This window comes from Callorhinus ursinus, unplaced genomic scaffold, assembly GCF_003265705.2.
Source record: "Callorhinus ursinus isolate GAN/ISIS: 27379988/994484 unplaced genomic scaffold, GSC_fseal_2.0 scaffold80, whole genome shotgun sequence".
Lineage (NCBI taxonomy): Eukaryota > Metazoa > Chordata > Mammalia > Carnivora > Otariidae > Callorhinus > Callorhinus ursinus.
This window is the reverse complement of record NW_027397142.1, coordinates 1,699,549-1,723,353: the sequence shown is the minus strand read 5'-3', so window position 1 is coordinate 1,723,353 and position 23,805 is coordinate 1,699,549. Positions and strand designations below refer to the sequence as shown.

At 50.9% G+C, this 23,805-nt stretch overlaps 1 protein-coding gene across 9 annotated transcripts in view; it reads right to left on the bottom strand.

The window, feature by feature from the left end:
* The window catches only part of ACTR3B (actin related protein 3B), a 238,026-nt gene that overhangs the window by 172,187 nt on the left and 42,034 nt on the right, over positions 1 to 23,805 (bottom strand). For all 9 annotated transcript variants that reach the window (XM_073887523.1, XM_073887525.1, XM_073887529.1 and 6 more), the window contains 3 exons: positions 23,579 to 23,722; positions 20,305 to 20,478; positions 18,655 to 18,747 (listed from right to left, as the gene is read on the bottom strand). In XM_073887523.1, coding sequence (XP_073743624.1) covers positions 18,655 to 18,747; positions 20,305 to 20,478; positions 23,579 to 23,722 — 411 coding nt within the window. The remainder of the gene's footprint in view (positions 1 to 18,654; positions 18,748 to 20,304; positions 20,479 to 23,578; positions 23,723 to 23,805) is intronic.

Sequence of the window (23,805 nt, the reverse complement as noted above, 5' to 3'; positions counted from 1 at the left end):
ACACCCTCCAGTTCCATCCACGTCGTTGCAAATGGCAAGATCTCATTCCTTTTGATGGCTGCATAATATTCCATTGTGTATATATACCACCTCTTCTTTATCCATTCATCTGTCGACGGACATCTAGGCTCTTTCCACAGTTTGGCTATTGTGGACATTGCTGCTATAAACATTGGGGTGCACGTACCCCTTCGGATCCCTACATTTGTATCTTTCTGGTAAATACCCAGTAGTGCAATTGCTGGATCGAACGGTAGCTCTAATTTCAACTGTTTGAGGAACCTCCATACTGTTTTCCAGAGTGGTTGCACCAGCTTGCATTCCCACCAACAGTATAGGAGGGTTCCCCTTTCTCCGCATCCCCGCCAACATCTGTCGTTCCTGACTTGTTCATTTTGAAAGTCTGTCCCTTTTGAGGGACAAGAGCTTCTTGACTCTCGGGCGGATCCCAGAGACCGCAATCCCAGCCAAGTTTGAACAAGCCTATCTCTAAAATGTGGGCCGCAGGACGCAGCCCCGTGGCCCGGAGAAAATCCAAGTGAACCTCCAGGGCTGGCTGTACACAGCTGCCTGATTTGGGGGATGAGACAGCTAAGGACAAACGTCTCACAGGGATGTCTGCACACCCCTCTCTCCCTCGTGGCCCCTCCTTCTCCTGCAACTGCTGTCATCATGTTCCTGCCCAACTCCTCCCAGGCTGCTCGCCTCTTCCCCAAAACCCCGACGGCCACTTCCCCACCCCCATCCTGCGTGACCTCTCAGCGTCACCTGACAAGGCTGGTGACAGTCGTCTTCCCTTGGCTTCCAGAGTTTTCTTTCTTCTTTCTTCAACTACTCCCTCTTAGCTTCTGTGATGGTTAATTTTATGTGTCAGCCTGGCCTGGCTATCACACCCAGTGATTTAATCAACATTAACCTAGACGCCATTATGAGGGTATTTGGAGATGCAGTTAATGTACGGAGTACCCTCAATAATGTGGATGGGCCTCATTCACACAGGAGAAGGCCTGTCTCAAGAGCAAACACCTAGGTTCCCACAGTAGAAGGAACCCTGCCTTAAGGCTGCAGGGTCAGCCCTTGTCTGGGTTTCCAGCCTGCCAGCCTGCCCTAAACATTTTGGACGTGCCAAACTGAAAGCAGGCCAATTCTTTAAAATAAATATATAGAGGGCTAGAGCAAGATCAGATAGATAGATAGACAGAGAGGTAGAAAATAGATACAGATTGGAGAGGGGGGTAATATCCTATTGATTGTTCTTCAGGAGACCCTGACTGATGGCCTCCTTGGCCTCAACCCTTACACTGATAAGGGAAATCTGTGTCCTGAGATGGCCCACCGAGCCAGCAAGGGAGTCCCAGCCCGACCCGGGGCTCTTCCGGGTTCTTCTTCCTGCTCTGCTTCCCGCTCGCGCCAATCCGGGTTCCTCTCCCTGCCCCACTTTGTGCACGTGCCAAAAGTGCCAAGTATGAGGAAGTAGAAGTGTATAAATTACCCCCTTTGTTTGTGCTCGGGGCTCAGACCTTTGGAGACCATTCTCCTCTGAGCCCGCCGGTGTTAAACCTCCTATCCTCCAAGATCGTGGAGTGCTGCTTGGTTCTTCCGTCGGGCGATCCAGTCCAGGTTCCGTAACATTTGGTTTCCTGACCAGGAAACCCAACCGTGCTGGCCCATTGTTGCCACCGGTTTGGGGGCAACAGCAGGGCGGTGACGGAACGAGACATCGTAATGGAGATGGCACGCCCTGCCTAATTTTCAGCAGTCTCCTGCCCCGGTCACCTCGGGCCAGCCCTGCTCCACTGTTCCCGCCAGACTCAAGGAGACTTGGCAGGTGAGGACCTGGTCCCGACGTCGGATTCCGGTAAGGCCTGGGGCCCCAGGATCCAGACAGGCCCACCCCCACTGGGGTGGAAGGGGAGCCTGATCACCTCCCAGAGACCTCTTAGAGGTCTCACAGGTAGGGATTCCCAGGGAGGGAATGTAATAACTTCTGGAGAGTGAATGTGTGAGTGATTGTGCAGTCCGACCTGGCTTGCTCAAGCGGACTGATTCTGTGACTCCACGGGCGGGCACCCTTAAGGTCCCCAGAAGCCTACGGTGTCCGAGTGGGCCCATCTGCAATTCCGTGGTGAACGGCATACAGTCTATAGCGGCACTGGAATAGCTTCCGATCATAAGTCACAACGCTGAGAGCGCTAGGGCTGAGCCTCACTTAACTCCTTCAGGACACGGCCAGACGGACATCTGATTGGTCTCCTCACCTCAGGAGGCACCCCCTCTTTGTCTGCCTCTGCACCAACACACGGGAACATCACCGTGGGGTTAGGGCAGAGTAAACCTACGGTTCTAGAGACCATGATCAAAGATTTCAAGAAGGGGTTTTCGGGAGACTATGGAGTGAGGATGAACCCCAGCAAGTTGAGAACCCTATGCGAATTGGAATGGCCCACGTTTAATGTCGGGTGGCCTTCAGAAGGGACACTGGATGTCCCAATGATTCATTGATATGGCAAGTCATAACAGGAGAACCAGGACACCCCGACCAGTTTCTGTACATTGACCCCTGGCTAGGAATTGCTCAAACCCTTCCCGCCTGGGTGCGATTCGCTTACAATAGGCAGGGACAAGCCAGGGTCTTAATCGCCTTATCCAAGCAACCTGAAGAAAATCAGCAAAGCCCCAGTCTCCACAAATCCTAGCCAGAGATCCCAAGGACGAACCAACCCTGCCCCCACCGTACGTAACCCCAAGACCGTCTACACCTGGCCCTTCAGCTCCAGATACTCCACCGCCATCAGTTTCACCGGCACCCCCAGGCCCAGAGGATCCAGCGGCTGCACCCCAGGCCGGACGCAAGCACCCTCCAAATGCCGGTACAAGAGGCATGGGAACCCGAGAGGCACAATGAAGACAGGATGGTCCAACCCGGCCGCCCCATGATGTATTATCAGCCCTCTCCACCTCCGACCTCCTCAACTGGAAACGTAACACCCCATCCTATTCTGAGAAACCACAGGCTATGGTAGACCTCATAGATTACCTCTTCCAGACTCATCGACCAACCTGGGAAGACTGTCAGCAGTTACTCCACACCCTGTTTAACACAGAGGAAAGGAGCAGAATAATGAAAGGTGCACGGCAGCACCTGGAAGAGCACGCACCAGCGGGAGTCATCGACCCTGCTGCCTGGGCTAATACAGCCTCACCCGAAGAGCACCCAGCATGGGACTTCACCACAACCGAGGGACAGGCCCACCTGTCCAGGTACCAGGAGGCCTTCCTCCAGGGAATCTAGGCAGGAGCTAAGAAACCCATGAACACTTGGGGCACCTGGGTGGCTCAGTTGGTTGAGCGACTGCTTTCAGGCAGGTCATGATCCTGGAGTCCCGGGATCGAGTCCCACATCGGGCTCCCTGCTCAGCGGGGTGGTCTGCTTCTCCCTCTGACCCTCCCCCCTCTCATGTGCTCTCTCTCTCTCTCTCTCATTCACTTTTTCTCAAATAAATAAAATCTTTGAAAAAAAAAGAAACCCATGAACATGACTAAGGTATCCTTGGTCACTCAACAACCAGGGGAGTCCCCCGGGGACTACTACAAAAGACTACGTGAAGCCTACAGGATATACATTCCATTTGACCCCAAGGCACAGGACAGCCAACGGATGGTAAACACCTCCTTCGTGGCTCAGGCCGCCCCAGACATCAGAAAAAAACCAGAAACTAGAGGGTTTTGCTGGGATGAACATCACCCAGCTAACAGAGATTGCCAATAAGGTCTACAAGAACAGGGAGGGCGCAGCCGAACGGGAAGCCGACAAAAAGATGAAAAAGAAAGTCAGCCTCCTCGCCGCCACCCTGAAAGAAAAGGACAACACAAAGGCGGGGAGACCCCGACCACCGAAAGGGGGGAAGCCCAGAACCCCCTTGGCAAGGGATCAATGTGCCTACCGTAAGGAGAAAGGACATTGGAACAACAAATGTCCCCACGGGGGAAAGGCTCCGAAGCCCAGCCGCTACCAGGAAGAACCCCGGGAGGAGGCCCTCACAGGCCTTGCGGGAATGGACTCCGACTGAGGGGACCGGGCTCTTTCTCCTCGGCCCCCATGAGCCCACGGTCAGAATGAAGGGGGGGACCAACCAGTGACTTTTATGGTTGGTACTGGGGCCAAGCACTCTGTTGTCACCTCCCCAGCAGCCCCTTTCAGCAAAAGGACCAGGACCGTCCTTGGGGCCACTGGGACACAGGCAATACAACAGCCCTTGTGCCAGGCTCGCCAGTGCGACCTCGGGGGCCGCAAGGTCCGACACGCATTCCTTTATCTGCCCGACTGCCCCATCCTTCTCCCGGGCCAAGACATACTCTCCAAGCTAAGGGCTCAGATGGCCTTTGAGCCCACCGGACACACTAGCCTCCGAATGAACCCAAGGCAAGAGGAGACGGCGTCTCTGGTAGTAGCAATTACCAGGCCGAGGGAAGAAGAATGGAGGCTATTCTGTGCCCAGGCCCAACCGAGCGGCCTACCGGAGTTCAGACTCGCCTAGCCTTCAGGATGGGCTGAAAACCACCCACCTGGACTAGCCCAGAATTGGGCCCCTATCATTGTTGAACTGATCCCAGGAGCCCAACCTCAGAGGCAAAGGCAATACCCCCTTCCACAAGGAGCTAAGATCGGCGTCCAAGAACATCTGGCCAAACTCAAAGAAGCAGGTGTTTTAGTCGAGTGCCAGTCTGCCTGGAATACCCCACTCCTGCCAGTCAAGAAGCCAGGAGGGGGATACCGACCAGTTCAAGACCTAAGGCCACCAACAAGGTGACCATCTCTCTGCACCCAGTGGTCCCGAATCCATACACCCTCCTCGGCCAAATCCCAGGGTCAGCCAGATGGTTCACTTGCCTAGATTTGAAGGATGCCTTCTGCCTCCGCTTAGCTCCCCAGAGCCAGCCACTGTTTGCCATTGAATGGACTGAACCTGATACAGGGCGCCAGATGCAACTGACTTGGACGCGCCTCCCGCAGGGGTTTAAAAACTCACCAACCCTCTTTGGGGAAGCACTGGCCGCAGACCTCGCCAGCTTCCCAAGAGAGGCCACACAATGCACCCTCCTCCAGTATGTGGATGACCTCCTCCTTGCCAGTGACACCCAAGAAGACTGCACAAAAGGCACAAAGGCCCTCCTACAGCTCCTGTCAGACTCAGTGTACCGAGCCTCATGGAAGAAGGTGCAAAGCTGCCAACAACAGGTGTGATACCTCGGTTTCCTCCTCACCCAAGGGAAGAGAGAACTAGGGCCAGGGAGGAAAAGGGTCATCATCTCCCTGCCACAGCCCCAGACAAAAAGGGGCCTCCGAGAATTCCTGGGGGCTGCAGGATTCTGCCGCATCTGGATCCCTGGGTTCTCGGCAATAGCAAGACCACTCTATGATCTCTTAGGGAGACCAGATCAAGAACCCCCTGCCTGGACTGAGGAAGCACAAGCCACCTTCAGAGAGGTAAAGACTGCCCTGGGGCAGGCTCCAGCCCTGGGCCTGCCAGATGTAGAAAAACCCTTCAATCTCTTTGTGCATGAAAAGGAAAAAATAGCGCTCAGGGTACTCACCCAGACTGTTGGACCCTGGCGACGGCTAGTTGCTTACCTGTCAAAGAAGCTGGACCCTGTGGCAGCCACTGAAATTTACATCAGTGCCACCATGCCTCAGGGTGCTGGCAGCCACAGTCCTACTCATCAAGGAGGCAGACAAACTTACCCTCGGGGTAAGAACTTAACGTCAAGGTCCCTCATGCAGTTGTGTCCCTCATGAATGCACAGGGACACCGCTTCCTTTCCAACCCTCGGCTAGCATAATACCAAGGGCTCCTCTGCGAAAACCTGTGGGTCACCCTCGAAACAGTAAGGACATTAAATCCAGCAACCCTTCTCCCCATGGAAGAGGGGGAACCAGACGATGACTGCTCCAAGGTGACTGATGAAATCTAAGCAAGCTGTCCAGATCTGCGGGATCAAGCCGTAAAGAATCCAGAGCTCACGCTGTTCAGCGATGGCAGCAGTTACCTACAAGAGGGTGCCCGGAAAGCGGGTTATGCGGCAACCACAACCACTGAAGTCCTAGAAGCTAAGGTATTACCAGCTGGATGGTCAGCTCAACGGGCTGAATTATATGCCTTAGTCCAAGACCTCACCCTCGGTGAAGGCAAGCAAGTCAGTATCTATACTGACTCTCGGTACACCTTTGCTACTGTACATACACATGGAGCCATCTACAAGGAAAGGTGCCTCCTAACCACAGCAGGAAAAGCTATCAAGAACAAAGAGGAGACACCTTTGAGACTCCTCAAAGCCGTCTGGCTTCCAAAGGAAGTAGCAATCTTGCACTGTAAAGGACACCAGAAAGGAGATGACCGCATAGTGCAGGGAAATCATCCGGCAGATAAGGCAGCCAAGACCGCAGCCAGTGAGGACATGGACAGAGCTCCTTCCCTCACCATGGCCCTAACAGGCCCGGAAGAAGTCCCTCCACCCAGTTACACTAAAAAGGAAAAGGAATGGGCCATGGCTGAGGGGGCCCCCCTTACTGAAAAGGGATGGTGAATGATGCCAGATGGGCGCGTCTTTGTTCCAACAGCAACTGGAGGGCATCTGGTCAAGGAACACCACCAACTCACTCATCTGGGGAAAACTGCATTAGAGGCCCTTCTTAAGAGGCTGCCAGCACTATGCCAAGCAATGAGTGAATGATGCATAACATGGGCTAACAATAATGCTCGGTCTGCACCACGCTCCTCGCCAGGTGTCCAGAGGATGGGAGCAACCCCCTTTGAAGATCTAGAGGTAGACTCCACAGATGTGCAGCCAAGCAGGGGGTTCAAATATCTCCTAGTAATAGTATGCACATACTCTGGGTGGGTCGAAGCCTTCCCGACCAGGACGGAGCAAAGCCAGGAAGTAGCTAAAGTCCTCTTGTGGGAGATCGTGCCCCGGTTCAGCCTACCATTAACAATCCATAGTGACAATGGACCTGCATTCGTGGCAGACATTGTACAGGTCTTGACCAAATCTCTCAACATCACCTGGAGACTCCACACCGCTTACCGGCCCCAAAGTTCAGGGAAAGTAGAGCGAATGAATCGCACCCTCAAGGGAACCTTAGCAAAGTTTTGTCAGGAGACTAACCTCCCATGGCTGGATCTGCTACCCCAGCTCTCCTGCGTGCTCGCTGCACGCCCAGGACATCAGGTTTCTCCCCATCCGAATTAATATATGGACGGCCTCCCCCGTGCTTGGGAAGCCTTCCAAGAAACTTGAATCAGGTTGGAGATAAAGGGATACAGGAGCAGCTTCAGGCCCTGGGGGCCACCCTAAATAAATTATAAAAGTACACCATTGAAAGGGCCCCAATCTCCTTAGGGTCTCAGGTACACTCCTTCCAGAATGGGACTCAGTTTGGGTCAAAGACTGGAAGGAAGACCCCCTCAAACCGCAGTGGACAGGGCCCCACACTGTTGTTCTAACCACCCCTACTGCCCTCAAGGTCTCAGGTGTCACCCCGTGGGTCCACCACTCCAGAGTGAAGAGCTCATCATTCGGACAAGGAGCCACACCAGTGGAGAATCCAGCCAGACCTCACGAACCCACTCCGGCTTCACCTTCGATGAGACCCCACCGACTGATGGACACCTGCTCACCGTGGTCCCTGGCTCTCATCAGTGTGATTTCCCTCATCTCGGGAGTCAGACTCTACACTGTTGCCCCTCCTGACTGGATTTTCCCCAGAGGCTTACTATTCTCATTGCTTATTGGGTGACCCTAGGGTGTATTACTGCACTTACTCGTCCACGGGTTTCATCTGCTGACGGGTTAGCCACGATGGTCCCCTCTACCTAAGGTCATAGATCCCACTTTTACTGGCCCTCTGCTCTCTACTCCTGAGCGCATTTCACCATGGTTTTCCTGGCCCCAGTCAGTCCTGGTCTTCTGCTGCCTGGTGTGCTGTTCCTCCGCACTGCCTCCAGCTTGCCCGGCCAGGCAAGGGGGGCAAACTCTCGTATCACTGTTACTGACAAATGGACTTTCCAGTTTATCCCCCTCAATCCCGCACCAGCGCCCTCCCAACTTCTTCCACCTGGGATGCACACACACCAAAGGTTGACCTCCATTCTGATGGATGCCAGCTTCCTGACACCTCCTGGGAACCTCACAGACGGTGTTCCTACCATGGCCCTCACTCTGATTACTGGCTGGTAGATATCTATAGATATCTACATCTGGGGGGGCCCTAAGCCTCAACAGCCAAACACCTGCCCTCAGTTCTGCTCACAAGCCTGGGGATGTGAGTCATGGGTGGCATCTTGGCCGGGAATGGAACGATGGTCCACCAGGTGGCGCCTCAAACAGCGCAGTGACAGCCGGATTTCCTTGTCACGCAAGGCCACCCCATCCTCTTGCTCTAACGATCACTGTATACCGCTCCCCCTCTCAGTCCTAGAACCCAGTGCCACGTCATGGGCTACAGGAATCATTCTCCTGTTGGGCCAGTATCACTCTATGGGAACCGACCCCATGGCCAAATTTATGATGAAGTCCGTGTTCACTCCAAGCCTTACAGTCAATCCCCAGAGTCAGACAGAAAATAACTCGCCCTGGCGCATCCCTGGGTCCCCCATCCACAGGCAGCAAGCATCTATAGCGCAACTGTTAGGTATGATTAACGCCTCCCACCAAGCGCTTAACCACTTGAATCCACCCCTAGCGTCTGACTGCTGGATCTGTATGAAGCCCGGTCCCAACCAATACCTAGGTGTCATCCTCAACCAATCCACTGTGTCACCTCCCACCTCGGCACCGGGGACCTCAGATTATCCCTTTCTGGCTCCGGTACCACTGTATGGCAACTCTTCCTCTCCCATCACGGGCCACAGTTGGATCCGTGTGCCTAACAACACTTTTCTGGCTTGTGATCAAAGTGTATACATCTGCACCACCCCGCGCGATCAATCACGCACGCTTGTCAGCCTCTTACCCGATCTCTCAGTCCTCGCCAGGAGTGATGCCCCACTCACATGGGGCCCTCCTAGCTGCCCTCAACACTCCCCCGCGGCCGTCCGTCTTATCGTGAGCCAGCTGGTGGCACCAGGTGTTGCCCTCGGCGCCACCAGCGTCGGGATGCCTCAGGTTCAGTACCAGGCAGATTTTTCTGCCCTCACTCAGTCGGCCCTGGCCCTGCAGCGCCAACTCGATTCACTGGCCTCAGTGGTCCTCCAAAAGAGGCGAGGGCTCAACTTGCTCACGGCCACACAAGGGGGGCTCTGCCTCTTCTTACAGGAGGAATGTTGTTTCTATGTTGAGTCAGGGGTGTCCAAGAAACTATGACCCAATTACAGGAACGAGTACATCGCCAGTGGGAAACACTCCAGCAGACAACTTGGTGGGATACCCTCTCACAATAGTTCCCTTGGTTCGCCCCCCTTGTCAGCCCCCTCCTAATGCTCCTCCTCATAGTAGCATTTGGTCCTTGTATTCTTAATGCCCTTACTAGGTTTATGACTACTTAAATTGCTAAAATCAGACTCCAGTTACTCCTTACTATCGCCCCTTAGAAGATGATGATGCCCTCTAAACTAGGTGTTTAAAGGGGCATCAAAGAGGGGAATGAGGGCGTCTGGGCTCAGTCGTTAAGCATCTGCCTTTGGCGCAGGTCGTGATCGCAGGGTCCCGGGATCGAGTCCCACATCAGGCTCCCTGCTCAGCTGGAAGCCTGCTTCTCCCTCTCCCACTCCCCCTGCTTGTGTTCCCTCTCTCTCTGTGTCTCTGTCAAATAAATAAAAAAAAATCTTTTAAAAAAAAGGGGTGTAATGATAAGGGAAATCTGTGTCCTAAGAGGGCCCACCGAGCCAACAAGGGAGTCCCAGCCCCTGTCCCAGGATTCTTCCGGGTTCCTCTCCCTGCCCCACTTTGTGCACGTGCCGAGAGTGCCCAGTATGCGGAAGTAGAAGTGTATAAACTGCCCCCTTTGTTTGTGCTTGGGGCTCAGACCTTTGGAGATCACTCTCCTCTGAGAGCGTTCAATAAACCTCCTATCCTCCAAGATCTCCGAGTGCCGCTTGGTTCTTCCATTGGGCGATCCAATCCAGGTTCCATAACAACACAACCCTGCACAACTCTTAGAATCTGACCTTCCTGTGGGCTCGACCCAGGGTCTTATCTTGTCACCTGTATACTCTCCCTCGGTGACAGTCACATCGATGATCCTCAAAAATCTAACTCAGATGTTCCTGAACCTCTAGCCTATGTATTCAACTCAGCGTCACTGGAAGCTGGAACTCATCTTCTGACTCCTCAGTGGGCTCCCCTTCTCCTGCATTTCCTGTCCTGGTAAATGACATCCCCATCCTCCCAGATGTGCAAGTAAGAAACCCAAACCTCTTCCCCGCCTCATCAAAACACCATCAGACACTCCAGAGCCTCTCTCTCATCTCTCCACCCACCCATCTTCCTCCATATCTCCTGCCACTTCCCCAGTCTGGGCACCCACCTGCCTGGCCTGCAGCCTTCCTGGCCCCAATCATTTCTTCTGGTGTAGCACTTCTAAAACTTAAATCAGATTGTGTCACCTCCCTGCACAAAACCCTCAATACCCTTAGGATAAAAATGAACTCCATGCAAGGTCCCTCCAGGCGGACAGGCCACACCAGCTCTGAACCCCGTTTAGTACACGGCAGCTCACATCGCCCCCGCTGTGGGCCCCATGCACATCCCAGGCTCCATCCTCCCGTGTCCGGTCCAGAGATGCTGAATGCCTTCCAGACCTACACATGTTCTGCTGGCCTTCAGCCCTGATCCTGCAAACAGGTTTCTTCCACCAACCAGCATATCCTTCCCCTCCTGTTGCTGCATTCCCTGCTCAGACACAGCCTTCAGGACACAGAGTGGGTCTGAGCAGTCCCTCGTGGCGGCCATTAGCCACAGACGGCCATTTATGTTTAAAGTCAACAAAACTCTAGGTGCTGTTCCTCCGTTGCACTACTCACATCCCAAGAGCGCCGCAGCTGCACACGGCTAGTGGCAACGCTATTACACCACACACAGACCAAGTCCACCATCACAGGGAAGTGCATAAGGACACGGGTCAGACACTGCTCACCAGGAGCGCTCCCTCACACCCCCGTCGGAGTGAGCGCCCTCACAGCTCACTGCCCATTTGTGTCCTCAGGGCCCACGGTGAGGCTTCTGCAGGTGCTCGTGCACATCTACTCGGCATTGTCAGCACAGTGGACGTGTCACTGATGCCTTCACCATTCGGGTTACAGTGAGCTTCTGAGAGTCCTCGGCTTGGCAAGTCAACGTCCCGTGGTGGGACCCCCGTGATGGGCATCCCTGCTTCTCCCCAGTGACACGAGCACCTTGCAGTTCCAGACACGTCAGCAGGACGCACCATAGAGAGTTACCGGGAATACAAGTGTAAAATGAGGGCTGAGCCAGGAGAGTTCTGGAACCTTCTCTGCCCACTACCCTGGGGTTTGTTTCCCTCTTATCTGTTCACGTGTCAGACTCAAATCAGGATTTCATCTGAATAAAAGGCCTATTTAGAAAAGGGTTGGAAAAAAACAGTAATAACATGTATTTTTCTCTCTTAAATATTAAAGATATTTGAACTAACTCAATATTAAGAATAAAAATAATAAATATAATTCATTTACTTTGCAACATGCTTCTCTGATTTAAAAGGCATTACCGGGCGCCTGGGTGGCTCAGTTGGTTAAGCGACTGCCTTCGGCTCAGGTCATGATCCTGGAGTCCCGAGATTGAGTCCCGCATCGGGCTCCCTGCTCAGCAGGGGAGTCTGCTTCTCCCTCGGACCCTCCCCCCCTCATGCTCTCTATCTCTCCCTCATTCTCTCTCTCAAATAAATAAAAATCTAACAAATAATAATAATAAATAAATAAATAAAGGCATTACCATAATTAAAATATATATACCCAACTCAAGCCATTTGTCACAGAAAAATCATTCCTTGAACTATATCGAGATGTGTTCACATCTGCTTGACAAACATAATGAATAAGACTTTTTAACAACTCCCAACCCACTATGTGCTAAAGCACATTTTTTTAATTTTTTATTGTTATGTTAATCACCATATATTACATCATTAGTTTTTGATGTAGTGTTCCATGATTCATTGTTTGTGCATAACACCCAGTGCTCCACGCAGAATGTGGCTAAAGCACATTTAACAGTATTTTATCGCTGGCCCTGCCCTCCGTCCTAGATTTGTTTCCAACTACCTTCAGTACCACCTTAGGATCCACCCGAAACAGATTTCTGAAACACCTGCCCCGTTCTCCCACTGCCACCTATGAAGTTCTGTCTCCCCGCTCACCCCCCGCCAGGCCAAGCCTTCAGACTCTGCTCAACTGCCACCTTCTGCAGCCTTTTGGGATCCCCTCCAATTAAATGCAATCTGCCCCTTCTCTCAAGTACCATAATTTGCATGACTCACTTTAATGACATTTAGCTTGTAGTGGTTCCATTAAAATTATTTCAGTATTATTTGTAGCTTTTTTATAAGTTCTTGAAGACAAGAACCACCTCTCATAGACACATCCTCTAATTTAGCAACAATAGGGTCTTGCATTTAGTGGGGCACTCATGCATGTGACAAATGGAATTCAGAAGTAGAAGACATCCAGTTGCACTACAAAGCAACTCAAACTTGGCTTTGCCCTCAAGTAAAGATTAAAGTTACTAAACACTGACCAATCCGAGAGTGAACTAGTTGCTAACAGTGGTATTCAATTTAGTTGCACATTAGAATCACCTGGGAAGCTTTTAAAATCCAGATGTCCAGGCCCAGCCTGGTTATATCAGAATCTCCGGGGTGGGACCCGAGCATGTGTATATTTTTGCACTCTAGGGGTGTTGGCCATAAGCAGCCAGGGCTGAAAATTTCTTGTTTCCAGAAGCACCTGCTCCTTGTAAGGACTTGGCCTTTGGGGAAATCACAGGCCTAACCAAGACTGGACCCTCACCTGGGTCCCCCCATCCAGTCCCCACCTCCATAATGCAGCAGCTGAACAGAGAAGGAGGCATGTAAATACATATCCTTCTAATCTACAAGTCAGAATGAAATAAAAATTAGATCGGGACTACTTTCATCTAAAAAATTATGGGGTGCCCGGCTGGCTCAGTCGAGCATGCAACTCTTGATCTCGGGGTTTTGGTTTAAGCCCCACATTGGGTGTAGAGATTACTTAAGAATAAAAATCTTTTTTACCATAGCACACACCCTCCCCAATGTCCATCACCCAGCCACCCCGTCCCTCCCACCCCCCACCACTCCAGCAACCCTCAGTTTGTTTCCTGAGATTAAGAATTCCTCAGCGCTGTGAACTGTGTAAGACTAATGAATCACAGACCTGTACCTCTGAAACAAATAATACATTGTATGCTAAAAAAAAAAAAAAAAAAAAAGATAGCAGGAAGGGAAAAATGAAGGGGGGGGAATCGGAGGGGAGATGAACCATGAGAGACGATGGACTCTGAGAAAGAAACTGCGGGTTCTAGAGGGGAGGGGGTGGGGGGATGGGTTAGCCTGGTGATGGGTATTAAGGAGGGCACGTTCTGCGTGGAGCACTGGGTGTTATGGGCAAACAATGAATCATGGAACACTACATCCAAAACTAATGATGTAATGTATGGTGATTAACTTAAAATTAAATTAAAAAAATATTTTTTAAAGATAAATAAATAAACATAAAAATGAAAAGCTGTTTGGCTTTTATAAAGATTCTAAGTTTTCAAAGCCACCTCTTATTCTCATCTGGCCACCATTTCTGCTTTCTTGTCTACAGGCCTGAGTAAGGTGTTAACTCAAGGGCCAGGAGTGCCTCAGGTGTTTTCAACAGAGCCCGAAACAAGCCTCCTCCCAAGAAACCACCAGCGGGGGGGCGCCTGGGTGGCTCAGTCGGTTAAGCATCTGCTTTCGGCTCAGCTCATGATCTCAGGGTCCTGGGATCGAGCCCCATGTTGGGCTCCCCGCTCAGTCGGGTGTCTGCTTCTCCCTCTCCCTCTCCCTCTGCCCCGGCTCCGGGTCCTCACTCTCTCTCGAATAAATAAATAAAATATTTAAAAAGAAAAGAAAAGAAACCACCAGCAGTTACCGGAGCAGCGGGTCTGGTAAACCTCCTAAGTCCTGGCCAGCTGGGCCAGCGGCACCACTGGGAGCAAGCCGGCCACAGGAGGACAACTACGCCTGAAGCCAAGGGCAGACCCTCAGGGCAGCGAGGAGCTGGCTCGGCGCCCCTTCCTGCTGGGTCTCTAGGGTCTCACTGCTGCCAAGTCGGCCCCCACAGCAGCCCAAGTGAGGCTGCAGGGACTGGAGGGGTGGTGCACAGTGGCTCCGGGGTCAGGAACCCAGCACCTAGAGCTTGGAGGGGTGGCCTACCTACGCGGCTTGTGCGCCGCCTGGAACATCATCACCTCTTTGGGCACCTCTGTGGCGCTGACAGGCCGCCCCAGCTCTCCTCCATGGCCATCCCTGTCACGTGGCGAGCCGGGCCGCCGGGCCCTGGGACCAAAAGAACAGAGTGAATCTGAACCATGAAGCCCCAGGAGAGCCGTTGTGACCTTACACAGTGGCGTCTTTCCTAAAAGCAGCCCAGGACCACGGGCCAACGAACAGAGGCCACACCTGACATACACAGCCTGGTGAGGCCTGGTCTGGACAGTGTTAGGGTTGGGCTTTCAAAAGTAATTATCTCGACCACAGGCTGATGTTTTCAGAGGCTCCTCCTGCTGTCCATGCGTCGTCCACGGCAGCTTTGGCAGAACTGAGTAAATGCAACACAGAACCAATGGCCTGAAAAGCCAAAAATGTTTACCGTCTGGTCCTTTGCAGAAGAATCACCCTGAGGAGCAAGCCCTGCAACAGTCCCTTGCTGGCAGGTGTCTGAAGGGCCTCTCCATTAAACCTCGATGTCCCCATGAAGCCCGTGTTTTGGAAACAAGTCCCTTTCGTGGTGGCCATAGAGGACACAGCGGTGCCCAGCGGACCTTCCACCGCCCTCCCCACCTCCCGCGGCCCAGAGTCACAGCTGGCCACATGACAGGGATGCCCATGGAGGAGAGCTGGGGTGGCCTGCCAGCACTGCAGGGTGACCAATGAGGTGATGTTCCAGGCAGTGCCACCCCACACCGATGTGTCCCTTGAGCAAGCAAGGAAACCTTCGCTGCTGAGCACAGAGATCTCGGGGTTAAGTCTTCCCGTAACACATTCTAGTCCCCTCCGGTATCTCACAAAGGGGGCAAAGGGGTGCAGTCCCCTCTGTGTCCCTCTTTCCCCACAGGGCACAGAGCCTGGCCATATGACAAAGGCTGCGATAACCCTGCAGAGGCCGCCACAGAAGAACTCGTGTGGCTGAAGGCGCACAAGACTGACTCAGCACAAATAACCGCGGCCAGGCTCACAGCCTCCCCACCACAGAGGAGAGACGACAGTCCTAAGGGTGAAATGTCAGGGACAGGCTTCCCCTCTGTGGAGGATCATCCTCCTTCCACATTTGATGTAATTTTCAGTGTCACGTGCTGAAAGATGTGGGACACGGCCTGGACTCAGAATCCAGCCGCACTGCTTAGCAGCCATGTGGCCTCCCCTGCACTCAACTCCTCTCCAAGCTCAACCTTCTGATCTGTAAACAAGACCATCGTCCTCCACAGATGTGTGCGAGGATTTAAAGACCAAGTCCCTGCCCATGACCAGCCTCGGCAGACACAGCAGGGCCGCCTGAGCCAGCGGCCACCTCATGGGAAGAGAAACTGCAGTTACCTCACAACACGGCTGTGAGGAACACGCTTCATCCAGTTCTAGACACGGATCAACACTCAGTAAATAAGCTGTTGCTATTTATTAAATGATCTTTGAAAGTCTGTGAATAACATGATTTTTTCAAGAGAAATCTGTTCAGAGGCGGAGATACTCAGGTTGTTTCTGAACAAGGTCAGGGACATCTGGATAGCAATTCACCACAAAAAGGGAATCTGAAATTTCCTATCGTTCAAAAAATTACATTTAGAAGCTCAATCACTTTCTCCAACTTCCTGAGCACAGGACTGATAGAAATCTGAGACTTTAAAATATGCTGGGATGAGGCGCCTGGGTGGCTCAGTTGGATAAACATCTGACTCTTGGTTTCAGCTCAGGCCATGATCTCAGAGTCATGGGATCGAGCCCCGAGTTGGGCTCCACCCTCAGCAGAGTCAGCTTTGGATTCTTTGTCTCCCGCTGCCCCCCCCCCCCCCCCCCCCCCCCCCCCCCCAAACAAATAAATAAATAAATAAATAAATAAAATCTTAAAAAAAATACATTGGGAAATGCAAGTAATCAGGCTAATGTCCTTGCATCAGTCCCACTGCCGGTCCCGACCCTCCCCCGCCACAGGGCACCCCAGCCTCCGTATCCATCGCCCAACCGTCTACACCAGCTCTGCGTTCACCTCCCCCAGCCCGTGGCCCAGGGAGTGGCATGCACAGCCACCAGCGCCAAGGGAAGGTCTCCCCATGCGTCTCATCCGCCCTCAGCCCACACCCACCAGGAGGGTGACTCCGAGGCAAAGTGACGAGCTGGTTTCTCCTCACTCTCACTCCGTGAGTGTCACCGGGTCTGACCAGCCTGGGGCTGCCGGTGACACAGCCCAACCTTTCTGTCAGGTGAGGACGGGGAGACCAACTGTAAGCAGGGACTGTGCACGTATAGCTTCTGTGGCCGCTGCGGGGGAGTCACCTGCGAGTGTCTACAAAGTGGATGGAATTGGAGGCTAGGTCCCCCAAGTGGTGAGGAGGCAAAGTACCCGATCTGAGCAGCCTCTGCAGAAGACTTTCTCATTCCCAGCCCCCAAATCTCATTTTCCCTCCTCCACTTTGTAAGTCATATCCTCTCCCACTTGTAACCCTTCTTCTCTCTGATGACTCTGTTATGAGCACACTGCTGTTAGCAACTTAAAGACCCTGCACCTGGAAATGGCATCCCAGTGCAATTACTGGTCGGACAGGAAGGAGCAGGTACCCCACAAGGGAAGGCACAGGAGGCCGACTCCTTCAGGGACCCGGGGCAGAACACGGTAAAAGGAAAGACGGTCCCCTCTTTTCTAAGCAGCAGAGACTGTCCTCCCCGCCCAACCTCACCAGTTCCAGTCACTGGGGTTAAGGAACCTGTCCTGTGACAAGAGACGTTAAGCGGCAGCAAAGAAAGCCTGAGAGCAATCTGCTCCACTTGGCCCAGGCACCTCTAGCTTTGCCTCCTTCACCCACCTCTGGGTCAGTCCACACAATCTCCAAGGCCATCTCTTCCTTCGAGAATCCTAGAAATCACTGAATGTGAACTACAGTGTCACGAGAAAGACCTCACTCCACCATGAGCAATCCGTAGCCACTGCTGGGAGCTGTGCACACTTGCCCCTCACCTTTGGGGATGAGGGGACACAGCTGGCCTCTAGTGAGAGTTAAGAAGGGGGAGCAGGGCACGTGCTACTCTAACAGTAAAAACGTGAAGCCTCAATCCCCCGGTCTGTCCTCAGTTTCCCTTTCTTGCACATTTTACTTGAGGAGAAAGATGTTAAGAATATGCAACAAATAAAAATAGAGTTATAATTTTTTTTACCCATAAAAAGTCACCTACATGGTGAATTTTTTCTAGTAATAAAAATATCATTTGTTAACCATGAAATTTCCAATAATTTTGAAACACTAGTAGAAAGTAAAAGCTATCCATTCCTCACCCCCAAAGACACGGCACAATCATTCAACTCCTTTTCTCATATACACATGCAAACTCTATTTTTACATAAAAGAACATAATACTATGTGTAAATCATTTAACTTGCTTTCTCACTTAACAATACACACTGTAGACATCTTTTAATTTGAACTTATACGATTTACCTCACTCTCCTTAAAAACTGTGTAGTATTCCACTGCACAGATGAAACAAGACTTAACAGCCTTCCTCCCTGAGCCTGATTCTCTCTCCTGTCACACGCCGCCACCCGAGTCCGGGTGAGGTAGGCCGGAGCTGTGAGGCCCACGGCTGACAGCCTGACGCGCTCTGGCAGAAGCCAGTTTACGATGAAGGCCAACAGACCTCCACCCTCTGCTCTCAACACGTGGCTGTCAGCAATTTTTCCTTTTATCCTACAATGACATGGACTAGATTTTTCTCATTTCAAGGTCCAAAATTCCTCGCAATCAAAGAATTTTGGAGAAAATATTACGTGGCCATTTTCTCTTTGACTGTTTCATCTCAGGCTCTAACTTCTGGCAACACCACATTTGGCACCAAACCTAAATATGCATGAAACAAGACCAGTGGATTTCATGGAAAGCATGAGGGGAAGCATCACTTCTTTCAACCAATATACATGGTTAAGGTTGTCCAATTTAAAATATAGCTTGCCAGATGAGAATAGAAAATCCTAGAATATTTAAATTAAGTATCTCTAGTTAACTGAGTCATATTTCTGAATCTTTAAGTCATCCTCAGTCTCAGAAAAATATTTTACCATCACACTGGCCTTTAGCAAAGCCTACTGAGTAAGAGTGAGATAGGAATGTCTGCATATTCTTTAATGCTGAAATGAAATCAAAGCACCTTACCCAAGCAGCTTATACCTTATACAGCGGGCGGCGCACATCGATGGGGCAGTTCTGTATTACTTCATCAACGACATCTGAGATGGATTCCATAAAATCTGGGTTGGCAAACTGAATTTTATATAAATATAAAAGAAACATTATACATTTCTCTCAATACGACAAAACTCTTTTTAAAAAGTAACTTTAACAAATACAGGATTTATCATTACCTTTCAAAACTTTAATTGGAATGTATAATATGTCAAATGAATCCCATGTGACTGTGTGTAGTGATGAAGACATATGTCCCCTCAAGAGAGGAGATGGCTGGGTTTAGTGAAGGAAAACTAGCAAACTGAACAAAGAGACCAGCCCTGCGTTAGGAATACACGGTGTATCATGCTGATAAGAGACTATAAAAGCACATTCATGATACATAATGAGAAACACCATGAGTACATGAGCATAACACTTATGAATATTCGTATCATGAAAGTAATTAGCCAAGATATTACCAAAAAAAAAAAAAAAAAAAAAACCACGGTCCATGAAAGAAAAGATCACTGTAGCGGGCTAGAAGATGGGCGGAGGGGTACCCTATCTGATGACGGTGGCTCTATTTTTTTTAAGCAGGCTCCACGCCTGGCTCACGACCCTGAGCTCAGAACTCAGGACACTGAGGTCAACACCTAAACTGAGATCAAGAGTCAGACGCTTCACCGACTGAACCACCCAGGTGCCCCCGACCCGATGATGGGGGCTTTAAGATGACATAACCAGCATGGTGATGACCAAGCTGCGGAGTGAACAATCTTACACTTCATTCTCTAAGTTAAATACGCTAAAGTATAAATCAATTGCATTTTAAGCAGATTTTAAAAATCAAGAAAAGCTTTAATGTACATTAGTCTCAAGGAAAGAAGGTAACACCCAGTTGCTCTCTAGCTATTCACCAGACACTGTCCCTCTCATGTCTGTTTTAAGTCATTATCACCAAAGGCATGCGTGAACAAGCATGACGCTATTAGATTACAGTAACTCAGACATCCGTGCCACTTCCTATACATACAAAACAGTCATATATGCACCTAAAAATAGGCAGCAATTTGTAACCTAGTGAATATAAACTGAATTAGGCAGGAAAATTACCAAAATACAAATGAAATGCCTTTTATTTAAACCTTAAAATGTTGCCTCATACTTAATGCTCCTGCAAAAGTAATAATTCTTCGTGACTAATAGTTAAAATGGTGACATCATAATTCTCGCACTACGTAACTAATGTAAAGGCTCGTCCTCCTCCGACAGAAACTATCACCAAGTGTCCTGGGTGAGAACCTGGGACTAGGAAGGACGGTCATGAAGAGGGAAAGAGCCCACATTACCCCACTGTCAGAAACAGGCAGCTTTCACCTGGTCCCTGAGACTGACTAGTTTTCGTATCAGGGTGAGATTGATTTTAATTCCATTACCTTCTACCGCTCTTCCCAACCACCCACGGTATGATCAGTCATGAACTATCTAACAATCGGGTCTGTGCAGAGGCAAACTGAAACCGCCGCCCAGACACGCGGCAGACGGCCCGGGGCACGCCAGCCTTGCTCACACTGCTCTCCACGCACACAAGGTGGCAGCAGTACCCCACGGACGCCTGACTTGCACACTCAAAGGCAAACCTGATCTCACCTCTGGGTGAAAGAAAATTTCAGGTCCCAGGAATCTTTCATAGCCAACATCTATGATGAACTTCTTCTGGTTGATCGCATTGATACCCGTGTACTGCTTGATCCATTTCCGGGGATCCACGTCATATTTGGCAAATTCCTTGACTATGTCAGGGCAAATGTAGCAGTACTTCTCCTGCAAACACGAACACAAAGAGAGAGATGTCCACAGGCATTAACGAGGCAGAGTCTCCTCCCGCTAACAAATACCCAGTGACTCCATGCGGTAAACACAGCACGACTGCTGTGTGGCCGTGCCGTCGGGCCTCCCACTCTGCCCTCCTTCACAGCCGACAGGGCCGTGCTTCGATTCTGGACACGTAAGCTGGCTTTCTCAGTAGCTCAGCTATAAATCTCAGCCTTACTTTAGCACATTTTGTTGCCATATGATCTGAAACAATGTCTAAATGTGTCTACTAAGTGTCCTATCTCGGGGCGCCTGGGGGGCTCATCTGGTTGAGCTCTACCTTCAGGTAGACCTTGAGTCTACCTTCAGCTCAGGTCATGGTCCCGTCAGGCTCCCTGCTCAGCGGGGAGTCTGCTTCTCCCTCTCCCTTTGTGATCTCTCTCGCTCTCTCTCTCTCTCAAATAAAGGAAAATCTTTAAGTGTCCTGTCTCATCTTTCCTTTACTCCTCTGAGGTCCCCCTCTGGACCAGCAGACGTGCGCTGAGTGCAGTAGACTAATCCTCACGCCTACCATGACCAATAATTCGGTTGTGAGCCCGCTGTGCAGTCTGACATGGCACGGTCACGGGCTCTGTGACAAGCATTTACTGAGGGCCTGCGCACACGGGAGGTACAAAGGAACAAAACACACACAGACCCCTGCTGCTGGAACACACGCTCTGGCTGAGAGCTGGACAGTAAATGACGGCCGTGGTGAATAAGTAAATGACACAGTATGTTATAAGGTGGTGGATGCCCCCGAGAATACAGAACAGGCAGATGTAGACGGGAGGACTGGGGGTCCTATAAGCTACTGCTGCATGAGAACCCGCTGATGCTCCGCACCCCGGCACCGGCAGCCAACCTGAGATGCGCCCAGCGTTCCCTCAGCATCTGGTAACGAGTGACTGGGAATCTTTGTCCCCAGAGCTGACCTCAGCAAACCAGCAGGTGGCACGGGGGTACCAGCTTCTGAAAGTAAGAGTTCTGTGGGCAAGAACCAAGCGGGTTCTGTTCACCAGCAGCACTGCGTCGGGCGCACAGCTCGTGCTCATTACACATTTTGGGAGGACCTCTGCAGGTGTTTTCCTGATACTAAGTGCAAAGTTTTTTAGAATTCCTGAAATGTATTCTAATACCATCCTTAATATACTCTTGCACAATTCTAAGACTTGACAAGCCAGGGTTGTTACCATCCCTGTGTTCCCTGATGCTAGAGAGAGGTAATACAACTTTAAAGCTACCAGCCTGGAGACAAAGATGTTAGGCTGTCAGAGGCCTGGTCCGTTTCCTGCAGCATCTCAACTGGCTTCACAGATCCATAAAGAGCCTCAATCGAGTTGGCTGGAGGGTGGCAGTGTGAGTCTTAAATTCTGGAACCTGCTGCAAGGATGCTGTGTGCCTACTCACGACCATGGGGGATGGCCACGGGAGTAACATGACACTGGGGTACCTCCCAACCACTCTTGCCAGAATCTTTTCTTTTACAGAAAGCAGAGAGGAGACAATGAACAGCAGGCTAAGCCACACAACAGGGCCAGCACAGCTCAACCAGAGGGCACAGGAGGACTCCCAGCCTTCACCGCCGAGCAAGACATGGTCACAACCTGAATGGCAAGCTCCAATTTCAGGGCCACAATTGGACCCCGGACAGCCTGTGAGCAGAGTACACACTGCCACAAGGACCAGGACAGCACAAGTCATCATACTCAGAAATCTTTACTAAAAATGGAAATTTCACACTCACCAGGTGGACCCCTGAGTGTCAGGACAAGAAGTTCAATCCTGATTCACATTAGTGACAGATTTGGGGTGACAAGGGAACATGGATCCAATATCCAAATTTCTTTCGTTAACGAAAGGCAAGGAAAAAGGGAAAATCTTGGGAAATATTTTAGTCTAAAAAGAAAGTCTTATAATACTGCTGTAAACTCTGCCCCCAGGTTTGCCCAGGGCAAACTGTTCTAGCCCTGGGGGTACCCAACCCCTGACACTCCAGTCCCAGGGACGCTGGGGCAGCTAGCCATCCTACCAGCAGGAGCCCTGGCCTATACCAGCGCACCCTGTCTGAAAAATACCAGTTTTTACCAAGAGTGGCATGCAAAACATGGGGTCCTCACTGACGACTTTTCTTCGACCAGCCTGCTCCTGGGTGCTTAGATGGGAGGTGGGGGTTTAGGCTCGCCTCCCCTTAACAAGCATGTGTTCAATGAAACAGGAGATGCTCATGGTCACAAGTCACACTTCAAAATTACATTCCTCTCCAAAAACAAACAAAACCCTTCCCTCTTCATCCACGATAGTTATCCTTGTATTACTAAAAGTCCCTTGCATTTTGGTTAAAAAAATTTGTCTTGATTTTGAAACCTAAAAAGAGAAGTTCCTTCAGAAAGGGTTTGTCAGCTGCCACATACAGAGTAATACAAAGACTAAGCTGATGGATCAGGTCACGTGGACACTTTAAATAAGGACCAGTGAGGCATTTTTCTTCTAATCTTACTGATTTAAATTGCAAAACGTCCTGTGACTTCTCCAGCGGTGGTACCAGAGCCTAGAAAATGCAGATGGATTTTGTTTAATGACCTGAGATTCTAGAATGGCACTATTCTCAACTGTCATTCTCAGGACACAGAACCTCACCCAAGTACCAGCCATCAGTCTAAGTACTGGCTGACTCGGCTGAAGTCCCAACACCGCTGTTGCTGGGGTTTGCTCCTTATTCCAGACATGAAGCACGGAGGGCGATATGGAAGGCACATTCCGTTAATTGGAGGTTCCATCTAATTAGGTTCCAATTAAATGATGCTGTACTACATGCACCTGTGCTCAATACCAGTTATCAAGCTGTTCGCATTTACAGCCAGAACCGCCACAGCATTCACACGCTCAGAGGAAAAGGCTAAGCTCCGAGGCTTTCAGCCCCTTGACTCAAGTGGCAAACAGAATAAGACCCACATTTTCGGGAGGGGAGAGGAAGAAGGGTAGGAGCAGGGGTGATGGCAGAAGGGGAAGTGTCCAAACACCATCTCTCTCTCACCCCCAAACCGGCCCATTTCCCATCTGTTTTTACCTTAATGGCTTTTGCGGTCTCCAGTGATTGCTCAGGAGGGATTCCCACCTCCCTCTCCCTTAGCAGCTGCTGAATGAAATACGTAATATCTCTACCTGCAATCGGGATGTGTTTGATGCAGCTTCCAATGACATAACCTTCTGCCTAGGGAAGAAGAGGAGGCAGAACGACGGGAATGAGTAACTCCAGCGGGCAGAGCTCCCCAGACACTCTGCTTCCTACCCCCT